The following is a 12,680-nucleotide window of genomic DNA, read 5'->3' on the forward strand; positions in this document are numbered from 1 at the left end:
GCTTGTGCCCAGGAGTTCAAGGCTACAGCAAGCTATGATCACACCACCGCACTCCAGCCTGAGTGACAGAGCAAGGCCTTGTCTCTAAAAACAAACAAAAATTTGTAAAAACCCAAGTGTTTATTAAGTAAAATGAAAGTAAAAAAGAGAAACATTTGATAAATAAATAAATATATACTGTTTATGGACATAATATAGAATATCATTATATTAAAATACTATATTAGAAACAATATTTATCTCCAAGAATAAAGATAAACCACCAGAAGCTAAAAAATAGTTTATGTTTTTAACATTTGTACTATATGCCTCATGTGGGCCTTTTTTAAGCCTTTCAAACTATTAAACAATTTGATTCAGACTAATGCTTGAAAATTAAAAGCTTAAATGTTGAGATATGTTATATTTAAGTGGGTATTACACAGTGTTCAGCAGTTACCATGCCTTATAATGGTATTTCTTTACTTACCAGGAAGGTTGTGCCATTTGTTCACTGCAAATAACCTGTTAGCAGTGACTGTGATCACAGCGGGAGTTGCCAAACCAGGCTGGGTGTTGGCTGCCACGTGAGTAACAGGGGAGTTGGAGGGAAACTTGAGGACCATGATAACATCCTGCTGGGCTTTGTCTGTGAACATCAATGGACTCTGCAGGAGGAGATACTGTTGAGTGGGCATGACAAGACCCAAATATACAAGAAGGAAAAGACGAAGAAAGACAAGAAAGAGAGGGGGTGCAGGAAAAGAAGAGGAAGACCATATTAACACGAGTTGTAAGTGGAAGCACAGTGAGCAGAAAGCCTTGTAGAAACAGCAGTCATGATCTGTTATTCATGTATGTCATTAGTTGGAATTTTGGGGGACTGAAGCAGAATACATTAACAGAAACACTTTAAAATTTATAAATTTTACGAGCTCCCTTTCCCTCCCCACTGCCACGAAAAACTAAAAGAATGATTTGATTTAGATTCTACACAGGCAAAGTGCTGGGGATTGCATTAAACCATTCTGGTTGCTATCGTGTCACATAATGATCTTTTAGCACTGAAAAAACAGTAAGAATGGACAATAGGCATAAAAGCAAGCCAAGGTAATTTCCAAAGATCATCAAAAGTTGTGCTGAGTTAGCAGGAAGATTTTGACAACTACAAAGAGGTAATGAAAACAAATACATTTATAAACAATAGTTAGACTACATGCATAGATTATTACAGTAGAGAAATAACTTATGAACGTAATATACAAACTTAATTATAAAGGTGTTTGAAAGCAATGCATAAATGTACTTGTAAAAACAATATATTTATATAGTGTACCAAATCATAAACACTGCCTATTGTAATGCAAATGCTACTGCTTTCTGCTGTAGCTAGGAATAAAGAGAAATACCTAGGTGTTCCTCTTCCCTGTTGGTTAAAAAACAAACAAAACTAGAGCTCAAGACTTTTTTGATTTCTCCTTCAAAAAACAGAGTAATTGAAAATGTTAAATGAAACACTGTCTGTTCTAATAACCAGCAACCAAATAAATCTTGAAGACTACTAAGGATTTGAAACATTCTTACAACCCATATGTCATAATCCAAGACATATATAACAGTGCTCTGATTTATTGGCTTTATTTATACTTTGTGGTGGTGTGCTATCATACAGTAATTGCACTGTACATTTTCAGCAATTCTCTCCTACCATGTCTGTTTTCTAATAGCTGATTAGTATCATTCAGAATTGAAACACTTCGATGAAATGCTTCTGGCTGCTTTCCTTCTGCCATATTTCAAAACACCAGGTATATGTAAATGTGGAGGCACATATATTTAACACATATTTATTCAGAACTGGTAATAAAAAATTAAATACATTTGCATTTTTATTATCGGTCCTTTTAAAAAAGTTATTAAGAGTACTTAGAAAAACATATTGCACTAAGAATTCCTATTTGCACTCTTTGCATAAAGGTGTAAATAAAGGCAACTAATAAGCTACCCGGACACCCTTCTGAGCAAGTGGCTAAAAGCCAATCAATATTATGAGTTAATCCTCCCTGGATGCTCATTCAATTAAAGGTGTCAGTAATGCCTCATCTGATATGGCCTCAATTAAATCCAACTATCTGATGGTGTGAAAACACAGGGGGATACAGCAACAGCAGCAAAACCAGACAAATAGGCAGCCTTCGTGTGCCTGCTAATTACTACACCTGGTGTATATTATGGCTCATGCACTTAACGCAGCACGAGGTGTGGCTTTAATTTCTGCTATATTTTTGTGTGTGTGTGTGTGTGTGTGTGTGTGTGTGTGTTGGGATGCATTGATGGTTGATGGGGGAGCTCATCTGAATGTTACTAAAAACAATAAAATGTGGCCTTTGATTTTTAAAACCCTAGAATCACTAGTTTTTGTCACACAAAGAACATTTTATACAGTTTTTAAGGAATTCTGTGAAATTAGGTAAAAATGAGAAACAGGGAGCAACATGAAGGAAAATATCCCATAAGCTAATTTTAAAGAAGTCCTGGGAAAAGGAAATGAACATCATTTCCAAGTACCAAGTCTTATTTTTCAATTATGTAGTTTTTAAATAATATTTACTAAAGTCAATTTATAAACTCAGAGAAAATCAGAGTACAACATAATCATAAAATCTCACTGAAAGGAAGTACATATATATTTCTGAGCTTAACAGCTCATACTATAAATATAATTAGGCTCAAACTGAATAGTTCCAATGTTTATGCCCTTAAAAAACACGAAAAAAATCTCTCATGTGTAGGAAGAATGTCTTGTTTACATAGTGACTCTGGTGGGCCAACTCTAAGCCACACGGCAAGGACCAGCCACCTTCCACAGCAAGCTGCAGACACCATGTCCAGAACTGTCCACTGCCTTCGTACAAATATCTGTCCCTCTAGTCTGCTCCTCCATACCCATCCTGACTAGAGCTCCTGATGCAGGCAAGTAGCAGGAAACTCTCTTGGGCGTTTCATCATATATCCTTGGCTAAAAAGTATGAATGAGAAACACCAGAAATAAGAAAACCACACCCCACACTACTAGGCAACTCTGCAGTGACAGCAGCAGCTGCAGATGAGCAGAGCAACTGGTAAAATAGGGATAAGAGAAACAAAGCCTCTTTTAATACTGGGTACCTCTGTGAGCCAAGGCTGGGGTACAAGTAGGAAATTGCTAGCCAGGTTTCATCAGTTTTCCCAGATTAAGTATATGTTTGTTGACAACTCTGGTTTCTTTTTAAACTGCCTTTTCCCCATGCACATATGGACAAAGCGAAAAACACAAATTGTGCAAGTCTGAAGAGGAGTTCAGGTATTCAATTCAGAGGATAAAGGTAATGGAAACGACGGCCTCCCATCCTTATATGAGCATGAGCCTTCCCCGCCTTCTCACCCTCGGGATAGCAAAGCTGCTCTGCCTGTATAAGCCAATAAGCCTCTGCCATGAAAGAAGGCTGGGCAGTGACCCCAGCAGAAAGTCAATGGAGCAGAGGAGGTGCTTCCATTTGCCAGCATCAACGCAGCCTGAGTCTCAATGGCAAGCTACTACTAAAGCTAATTCCAAATGCAAACATAAATCATTCTTACTATTTTTATGGCACTATCTTCCATTGTTCTTGCTAAATGTTCGCTCTCTGTGTAGTCTTCTGCCCACTAAAGTCACTCTTCATGTTCATCTAAATCTGATTTTACTGATTTAAAAACATGTAGGGGAAAGAGTGATGCAAACAATTTTTAAAATGTGTATAGCTTATGATGGCCAATTCATACTGGTAGATAAAGAAGGAGAAAAAATCTTGGAAGAAGAAAGAAAATGACAAAGAGCACAGAGGGAAAAAAAGACACAGAAGAAGGTGATGTGGGAAGAGAAAGGAAAAAAAAAAAAAGGAAACAAGAGCCAGAGGTAGCAGGGCCTCCTCTCTATTTCTTACTTTCTTCACTGCTACTCTTTCCTTCCCAGTATTTATCAAAATTCTGCTATCTCTACACCACAACATGGAATTTGACTTTATATAATTGTTAATTATATTTACAGGAACAGACTTTGTAGTTTCTATTCTTAATTTAAAACAGCAATGAGCAACTTCTTTTTATGAGGGACAATTGAAAAACAATATGTATAGTCTATTGCTTAAAAATTATGTTAATCATTTACTTCAATTTGTTACTGTGCCAATTTTTTTTTCCTCATTGAAGAATTTTCCCCCTGAAATTTCAGGAACTATAAAGGTAAAATGGCCACCTTATTTTGTAGCTCAAGTCTATTTCCATACCCATGATTCTGGGCTGACTTTTGACTTGCTTTGACCAATGAAATGTGGCATAAATGATGTGTAGGTTCAAAAGCAAGCCTCAAGAAGTCTGGCTGCTTCTGTCTGTCTTCATTCTCATGGGACTGCTCCTACCATGGGAGTGGCCTGGTCTAGCTTCCTTAAGGATGAAAGGCCACATGGAAAGAGAAGCCTGGCTACATCAGCCCACCCCCCAGCAGTGTGTGAGTGAGGCGAGGTGAAAAGAGCAGAAAAGATTTTCATCTAACCCTCAGAATCATGAGAAATACAATACATTATGGTTTTAAGCCACTAAGTTTTGGGTGGTTTGTTATACCAAACCATCATTTTCTCCCCACTGTGGTCCCTGACCTTCAGTAACAATATCTTAAGTATTAGAATTTGTTTTAAAATTCCCAAACTGAAAAATATATTAGGATGTAAAGAATAAACACAACAGCAAAACTAATCTAGAAACTCAGAGAATCAAACCAGAAAAGTCATCAACCCTATGTCTGGAGTCCTTTATCCTACAGTGAGGATTCATGACAATTATGGACCTTTCAATTCTGTAACACAAGACACCAACTGATGAAATACAAGAGCACTGGAACAACATTTACCTTCTCAAAGATTCCAGGAGACAATGCAATAACATCTGCTGGTTGTTAGCAGGTTAACAAATATTGCATAAAAAAACAAACCCACATATGGTGGAGAAACTCAAGCACAATGAAAGACTGTTATGAATATCAAGCAGATCTGAAGGAGAGGCAAGAAATGAGGAGAGTAAAAATAGCACTTACCACTTGCATGGCAGAACCTCTGGGAGGATGGGGCTCTATGAGTAGTTGAGAAGGAGTCTGTCCAAAACTTCGGATTTGAGCTTCAACAGCCTGAAAAGGGCAGGGGCAAGTCTGAAGGTTAAGAGGTGCTAATTACAGGCAGTATAACCCCAACTGTCACCTGAAAATATCATTCCATACTCTGGCTTGTTTCATGTTGAAAATCAACCTGTGTTTTCACAGTGGGGCTAACCACCTGGCAAGGGCATTGAGGGTGAGGTCATCATTTAGAACCGTGGAAGCTGTTCCTCTAAAACTCTGCAAAACTTTCTCATCTTGCTCAGTGATATGAAACAGAAACCAGCTATTACAATCAGAAACTGTCCTTTTTGGCTTCATCTCTGTTTTCTTGCATTTGGTTTTCCTGCTTGCATCATCCCCAATGATGAAAAGCTAATCTTTTACAGGTATAGAGAAAAACTATTGCTTCTTTGATTCTAGGTCCCATTTCATCCTGGGGAGTAAAAAGGAGGAAAAAAGAAACATAGCACCTGTGAAAGTGGCTTGATGCTATATTAATTTTGCCATAGGAAGAGCATTATTGTTGACTGTCTCTTTGAAGTTAGACAACTAAATAAGAAAGTAAAAGCCATATGTTGCATCTAAGCATGAGATGGTTAAACCAGGGAGTAACTAAACATGAGGAACATGTGTATGTGTGCTCTTTTTGAAAGACGTGTGCTTTTGCAAGGCACTCTCCTACTATGGCTCTTGGTGCACACATAGCACACAAATGCCCATTTCCATCACCAACCACCCATCATGGGAAACTGCTAAATGCCAGGTGCTATCACATCTGTAAGCATTTTGTTTACTTGTTTATATCTGTTTCTTCCCAGTAAAATACAAAAGCCATGAAAGCAGGACCTTATGTATCTTCTTCACTGTTAGATCCCTAAATTGGCTGAATGAATAAGTGCTACATGATGGGTGAGGGAAGAGAAGGAAGCAAAGATATATAAAGGCTACTTCAACACTCCCGTAACAGTCAGTATTCTTAACTCCCAGGCTAAAAGGATGAGGAAAACCCTCAAATTAATAAGAATAAAAATTGGAGCCAAAGGAAGTGAGGTAGGGACTAGGATCATTTTCAGAACATCATCTCAAATATTTTTTGATAGAGTGAAATTAATTTATGATTAAACATCAAGAACAAGCTTGAGAAAAAAATCATAAAATGGCAACCTGAAGGCTAAAGGTAGTCACAAAGAAGGAGGTAGCAACACTGCTAATTTATGACATATGAACTTATGGACTTAGTTTATAAATGAGAACTTTATATCTTTTTGAAGAACAGCTGGTAAGGATGGGCATGGTGGCTCACACCTGTAATCCCAAACCAAGACAGGAGGATCGCTTGAGGCCAGGAGTTCAAGAACGGCCTAAATAGTAAGACCCTGTCTCTACAAAAAATAAAGAAAATTGGCTGGGTGTGCTGGTGTGTGCCTCAAGTCCCAGATACTTAGGAGGCTGAAGTAGGAGAACAGCTTGAGGCCAGGAGTTCGAGGCTGCAGTGAGCTATCATTGCACCACTGCACTCCAGCCTGGACAAGAGTGCAGCCTGAACAAGAGTGCACTGTACAAGCAAGACCTGTCTCCTTGACAGTTGCCTTCTGTGGTTCCTGCCCGGCAGCCCACATGCCTCCCTGATTAAAAGGAGAGGGAGGTGGCAAAGAACTTATTGCTTCAGCAATTGGCCTATCATGTCAGATGGCTCAGAGTGCTAATCCTGACTCTGACACTTATCTGCTGTTTGACTTTAGGCAATTAGCTTATCGCCGTTTCCCATCTACAAAGAGATAGTAACAATACCTAGTTCACATAATTGTTTGGTAAATGAAATAAGATAATGCATATAAAGTGCTTAGCACAGTACCTAGCACATACAAAGCACTAAATAAAATGCTGTACTGTATTATTATTTCATGTGGGAGTTGGTGTGTTCCCCACTTAACACAGCTAAAATAAAGAAGGAAGAAATGCCTCAGGAGTTTATGTAGGAAGAGAATGAGAAATACATTATTTAAGAAAACTGAAATCTGGCTTGGGATTTCAAAATATACCACAGGGCTAAGAGCCTAGAGACAGAGAGATTTCTTTGGAGGTTCTGAGAGCAGTCCAAAACATGAGGAATTATACACCTGGGTCCTTATGGAAGCTATGGTAATAGTAACAAAGAGATGAATATGTGAACCAGCTAAGGCAAAATCAACAGGTCTTAGGGACTGATGACTTTGAGCAATAAAGCAAATACAAAACTAATTCCTTTTCTTAAAAAAAAACTTGCATGTTTCAGAGAATAGTAAAGCAATGAGCAGAAATAGGAATACAGGAGTTTCTGTTAGGGAAAACAAGTTTGGCAGGAGAAAGACAGTAAATTTTATGTCAGACACATGGAATCCAACGTGATAGTGATAACCATTTATCTAGGTCAATATGTCCAATGTGTAAAAGCCTAAGAATGGCTCTGAGGTGAGAGAAGAGAGGTATTGATTTTGGTGTCATTCATATAAAAGAGAAATTTAAGTTACTGTTTTTTTTTTTATCTTTCTCTCTTGTTGTATATGTGTGCATGTTTTTAAGCAGCAGAAATGACCTCCTTTTTGAAATAAAATATTACATGAAACCTCAATACATGGAGATAGGGTTATTCAACTTTACAGGGGTGAAACCATCCCTAACGAGCCTCCTCAGCAGCCTCTGAGACAATTCTGAGAATTCTTTAGGGCTCTGGAGCACAGTTTGAAACTATACTCGTTAAGCCATAGGATGAAAATACATGAGACCCAGACACAAAAGCACCTAGAGCAGAACCTCAAGAAGTATTTATATTTAGCGTACAAATGAGGAAGTAATGAAGAAGACAGAGAGAGGGCAGTCAGAGGGTGGGTGGGAGGAAAAGCAGCATAGAGTGATATGGAAGCCATAGGATGAGGGTTTTGAAGAGAGAATGGGCAGTAACGCCAACTACGATAGAGAAGCTATGAATGATGACGTTGTAGCATATACATCTTTATTATAGATACAAATTTAATATAACTGGCCTTAATATTACATATAGTGTTTTGCACTTAACAATGTTTTGAGATGAAAGGTTATGGATGATGAGACAACTTTTGAAAATACCAATCTCCTCTTTTTAACTAACACTTTAATCTTAACATTTTAATACAAGTGGCACATTACTGAAAACTCTGAGGAAAAGGCTTAAGTCACGTAATATAGTGGTCTGATTATTCTATCTCAATGACAGAATAAAAGCTATAGTCTCTCACACAGGTTAAATAATAATCAATTTTCTTTCCAAGTCTTGAAGGCATCTGAAAAGGCTGTGGAATTCTCAGACACAAATGCTTTACTTCTTAACAAACCTTTCAGTTCTTGATATTAAAAATGCAACAGAAAGGACTTTTTCAAGTGTGAAAATTATAGAATAAGATTGTAAGGTAATGACTATGATCTCAAAACTTTATAGTCACACTGTATATCATCAACTGATAATTCCAGTTCTCCTCCTTGTTTTTAAAATTCATTTGCCATTTTTCATTCACCTTAATCTCTGAAGCAATTTACAGAGATTCTCCCTTCTGTGGCTTCAATGGCTTAATGCTTAGACTGGCTCTGTAGTCTACTCCTTTAATCTCTGTCTTTTGCTGACTTGTCATCCATAAATAAATTTATTACTGTGAGTTCTCTTTTAGCACTATGATTCACTCAACTTAAGCTTGCTTTCTTGGAAATTTTTTCTACTGGGCCTCAAACTCTGTCCCTATCTGAAAGGTTTCCAGTCCTATGACCAGAGGATAGCCCACTCCCACGAAGTTTGCCCTGGCCATCTTGTGTGTAAGCACATGTATGTCTTAGCACATCTAAAATCTTAAAATACTATTTTTTTATTTTAGCATTTCTCAGTCAAGAATTAGATTCTTCTGATTTTTTAAAGCTCAGAATCTTGTCAATATTTTAAAAATTTTACCTGTTTCACATATAAAGTCACTAAGCCCAATCACTTAAAAGTTTATCACATTCATCACTCCTTTCTGAATCTAGGCCCCTTATAATTTCAAGTATCGATTATTATAACAGTCTCTTTGCTGGTTTTCCCCCTCTATTCAGTTTCTGCCTTCAGCATATCCTGCAGAACTGAGTTTTCCCAAACTCACCTTTATGCAATATTTCTCTGATCAAATGTCTTCAAGTGATTCCAGTACTTAAAAGATAAAAGCTAATGCCAGGCATTGCAGGTTTTCCTACCTCTCTAACTTTTATTCTCTCATTCTATCTATTACCTTATACCAGTGCTCCTTTTCAGTCAAGCTGGTTTTCTTCTACAAATATAAGCCATCTCTGCCTTACATTTTCTACCATGCCACTGACCCTCCTAGAATGGTCACTCTTATCTTCAGTTTTCTAAGTTCTACCCCTCTCTAGAAAACCCTGTCTGAGTTCTACCAAGTTTCCCTAATCTTGTTAAATAATATTACACCTGTTCATACTGCTCATTACAGTATATACTTGATTCAGAATTTCCTGTAATGTTATTTATGTCTGTCACTACAACTACACTATAAGGCACTGGTCCCCAAACTTTTTGGCACCAGGGACTGGTTTCATGGAAGACAGTTTTTCCATGGACCTGGTTGGAGGGGTGGATATGGTTTTGGGATGAAACTGTTTTACCTGAGATGACCAGGCATTAGAGTCTCATAGGGAGTGTGCAACCGAGATCCCTCGCATGTGCAGTTCGCAATAGGGTTTGCGTTCCGATGACAATCTAATGCTGTGGCTGATGTGACAGGGGCAGAGCTCAGGCAGTAATGCTTGCCCACCACTCACCTCCTGCTATGCAGCCTGGCTCCTAACAGGCTGTGGCTCGGCGGTCAGGGACCCCTGCTAGAAGGGTCTGAATACCATATATGTGCAACAGGTGGAACAGTACCTTGCACATAGTATTTAGATAACAAAAAATTTACTGAGTGCCTGTTATATAGCAAGCTAGCCAGGAACCCTTATGGCTCATCTATGGTTGGACTGGGGACAAAACCAAGCTTGAGAGATGAGCACACTTCTTGATGAGGGCTGACTGAGGTTGCAGGGGAGGATAAGGAGTGTTAAGTAAAGGCTGGTATTTGCTATTACAAAGAGACCAAATGAGTCTCTCAGGGAAGCTCTGAAAGATGTCACTAAAGGCAGTAATTCTCATTTCTTCAGCTCCAGCATACTGGAGGATAGGACAACACTCCATTGTCTCACTACAGTAGTAATTCTTAAGGTCAAGTGAGAAATCCTGGGGTAATATGTATGATTTGAAAAAGTCCCTCAAGTGATTATGTTTCTTGCCTTATCTTCACTTGCCTATTCAGCCCTCTATATAGAGCAATAAAAAATTTAAAGGCATAAATGAGGTGTGAAATAACAGGAAACATACAAGCATCCTTAAACCCTGTATGGTTCAGCAAGGTGGGTTGGTAATAGGGTAGTTTAACAAACATTACCAAATGCCTCAACTGTTCTTAATGAACTCTCCTTCACCTAGAGAGTTTTGGTGCTAGGTGATCACTTTTTAGACATTCAGTTATGTAACATTTTTTGTTATGGAATAGGATAATGAATCCCCACATATCCATTAGCCATCTTCAATAATTATTAAGACATTTTGGCTTTAGGTTATCTTAAAGTGGGGTCAATCTAGACAATGTCCTAGATAGATTCATTGAAAATTAACAGAGTGCTTCTGCCTTTAAACAATTTATTTTTTTTAACTTCTAATGCAAGACTATACTGAGAATAAAAATATCTTACAATGACCAAAAATATAAGCATTAGCTGGCAGCCTTCATATTTCTTCTAAGGGGCTGAATATACTCAGACTTGCAAGGAGATGTTCAATCCTTAAGTTGCAAATTTGATTATGTGACTCAAAGCCTTCTGTTCCAAATCCTTACCCTGGGTAGCACCACGGCATAGGATTAAGTATGCAGACACTGGAATCAGACAGCCTCAGTTCAAATCTTACCACTATCACATATTAGCTCAGTGATTCTGGGCAAGGTACTTAAGCTTCTGTGCCTTAATTTCCTCTTCTAAAAATTGTGATAATAACTGTCAATATTTTATTGAGTTGTGAGGATTAAATGAGATAATATAAAGCACTTAGAACAGTTCATGGCACATACTAAGCTATCAGTAAGTGTGTGATATTATTACAGCATATATATTAAAGACTTAACACAGTGTCTGGCTAGGGTTAAGCAAGCACTCAATAAATGTTACCAACTACTCATCATTAAGATGAATAGTTATCTAGCCCCAACCACTGTCCATTTCACCACTCTATAATGTGACATATAATCAACATCATATTGCCTTTAAACCCTTGTATATATTTGCTATTCCTTTTCTCTGGGTGGTTTCTTTCCTCCTCATTCTTGAAGACTTAGCTCAGGCATCTCTGGCCTCTGGGAGATCTTTCTTGACCTCACCCAGACTGTTGCTGTCCCTCCCTTTTTGCTCTTGTAGCAACATGCATAAACTTTTACTGCCTATTTATCTAATATTCTAATTACTGGTTTAATTTTCCAACTTATTGATCAGACTATAAGTCTCCTTTAGATCAGAGACTGCCTAATATTTCTGTGCTTCTACAGCTTGGCACATAGTAGGTGCTCAGTAAATATTTACCCAGTGAATCTCCATGCAAATCAACTTAATTTAGGAGGGATGCAGCTAAGAAATGCACTACTACCACAATCACAGAGCAGCCTAGTATTGAATAAAATATTATATTAAAACATTTCTACAAAAAGCTTGCTTTATTAATAATATTCTTATTCATCAATTCCCAATTATTTCTGTAAATAGCCTGTTACTACTTTCTATAATAAAACCTGAAGTCAGCAGGCAGCATTCCAGATGTTGAGATATATAGTAATAAAAAAGACTATGCAAATACTTCAAGACATTCCAGTAAAACCACATATTTATATTTTATAAACAGCATCTCAAATATTACCTAGAGAATGTATTAATGGATCTTCAAATGGAAATATTATGAAGAGATTTTCAACAAGCTGTGTATTCTATTGTTTTTGTGTGTGCCAACTATTTCATACTTGCATGATTTTATAGCTATATATAGAAAAAGACAATATATATAGAGAGACTATACATACACATACTAGACAGAATGAAAGGAAGAAAGAAATAAGAGATAAAAGTAAAGGAAAGTAAACTTGGCTTAGTGACAGTGTAGTATTTGGCTTCAACTTAACAAAGACTATTTTAGTCTCTCTGACCTAGGCTTTTTAATCTAACTGAGGAAACAAGTTAACTCAGTACAGCACTTAGTAACCAACAATAAATATTGTAAAATTTTATTTAAGATGTAGGGTAGGGGAGAAATAACTTAAACATATGGACACAATTAATATATATGCCCTTTTTTTTAAGCACACAACTCTGATATTGTATTTTATCACCTACATATTTACATCTGAACACACTATAAAATCGGAATAGGGAAATAGAGACAAAATAATTTATTAAGAAAAGATAT

General features: G+C 37.3%; 1 protein-coding gene across 4 annotated transcripts in view; it reads right to left on the reverse strand.

Moving 5' to 3' along the window:
* LRBA (LPS responsive beige-like anchor protein) overlaps positions 1 to 12,680 on the reverse strand; it is a 766,360-nt gene that overhangs the window by 54,865 nt on the left and 698,815 nt on the right. For 2 of the 4 annotated variants that reach the window (XM_031010185.3, XM_055385518.2), the window contains exons 49-50: positions 5,087 to 5,176; positions 470 to 662 (exon numbers count right to left, since the gene is read on the reverse strand). In XM_031010185.3, the coding sequence (XP_030866045.3) occupies positions 470 to 662; positions 5,087 to 5,176 (283 nt within the window). The remainder of the gene's footprint in view (positions 1 to 469; positions 663 to 5,086; positions 5,177 to 12,680) is intronic. The other 2 variants (XM_055385519.2, XM_019025631.4) reach the window with 1 other exon arrangement.

The sequence above is a fragment of the Gorilla gorilla genome, chromosome 3, assembly GCF_029281585.2.
Source record: "Gorilla gorilla gorilla isolate KB3781 chromosome 3, NHGRI_mGorGor1-v2.1_pri, whole genome shotgun sequence".
NCBI lineage: Eukaryota > Metazoa > Chordata > Mammalia > Primates > Hominidae > Gorilla > Gorilla gorilla.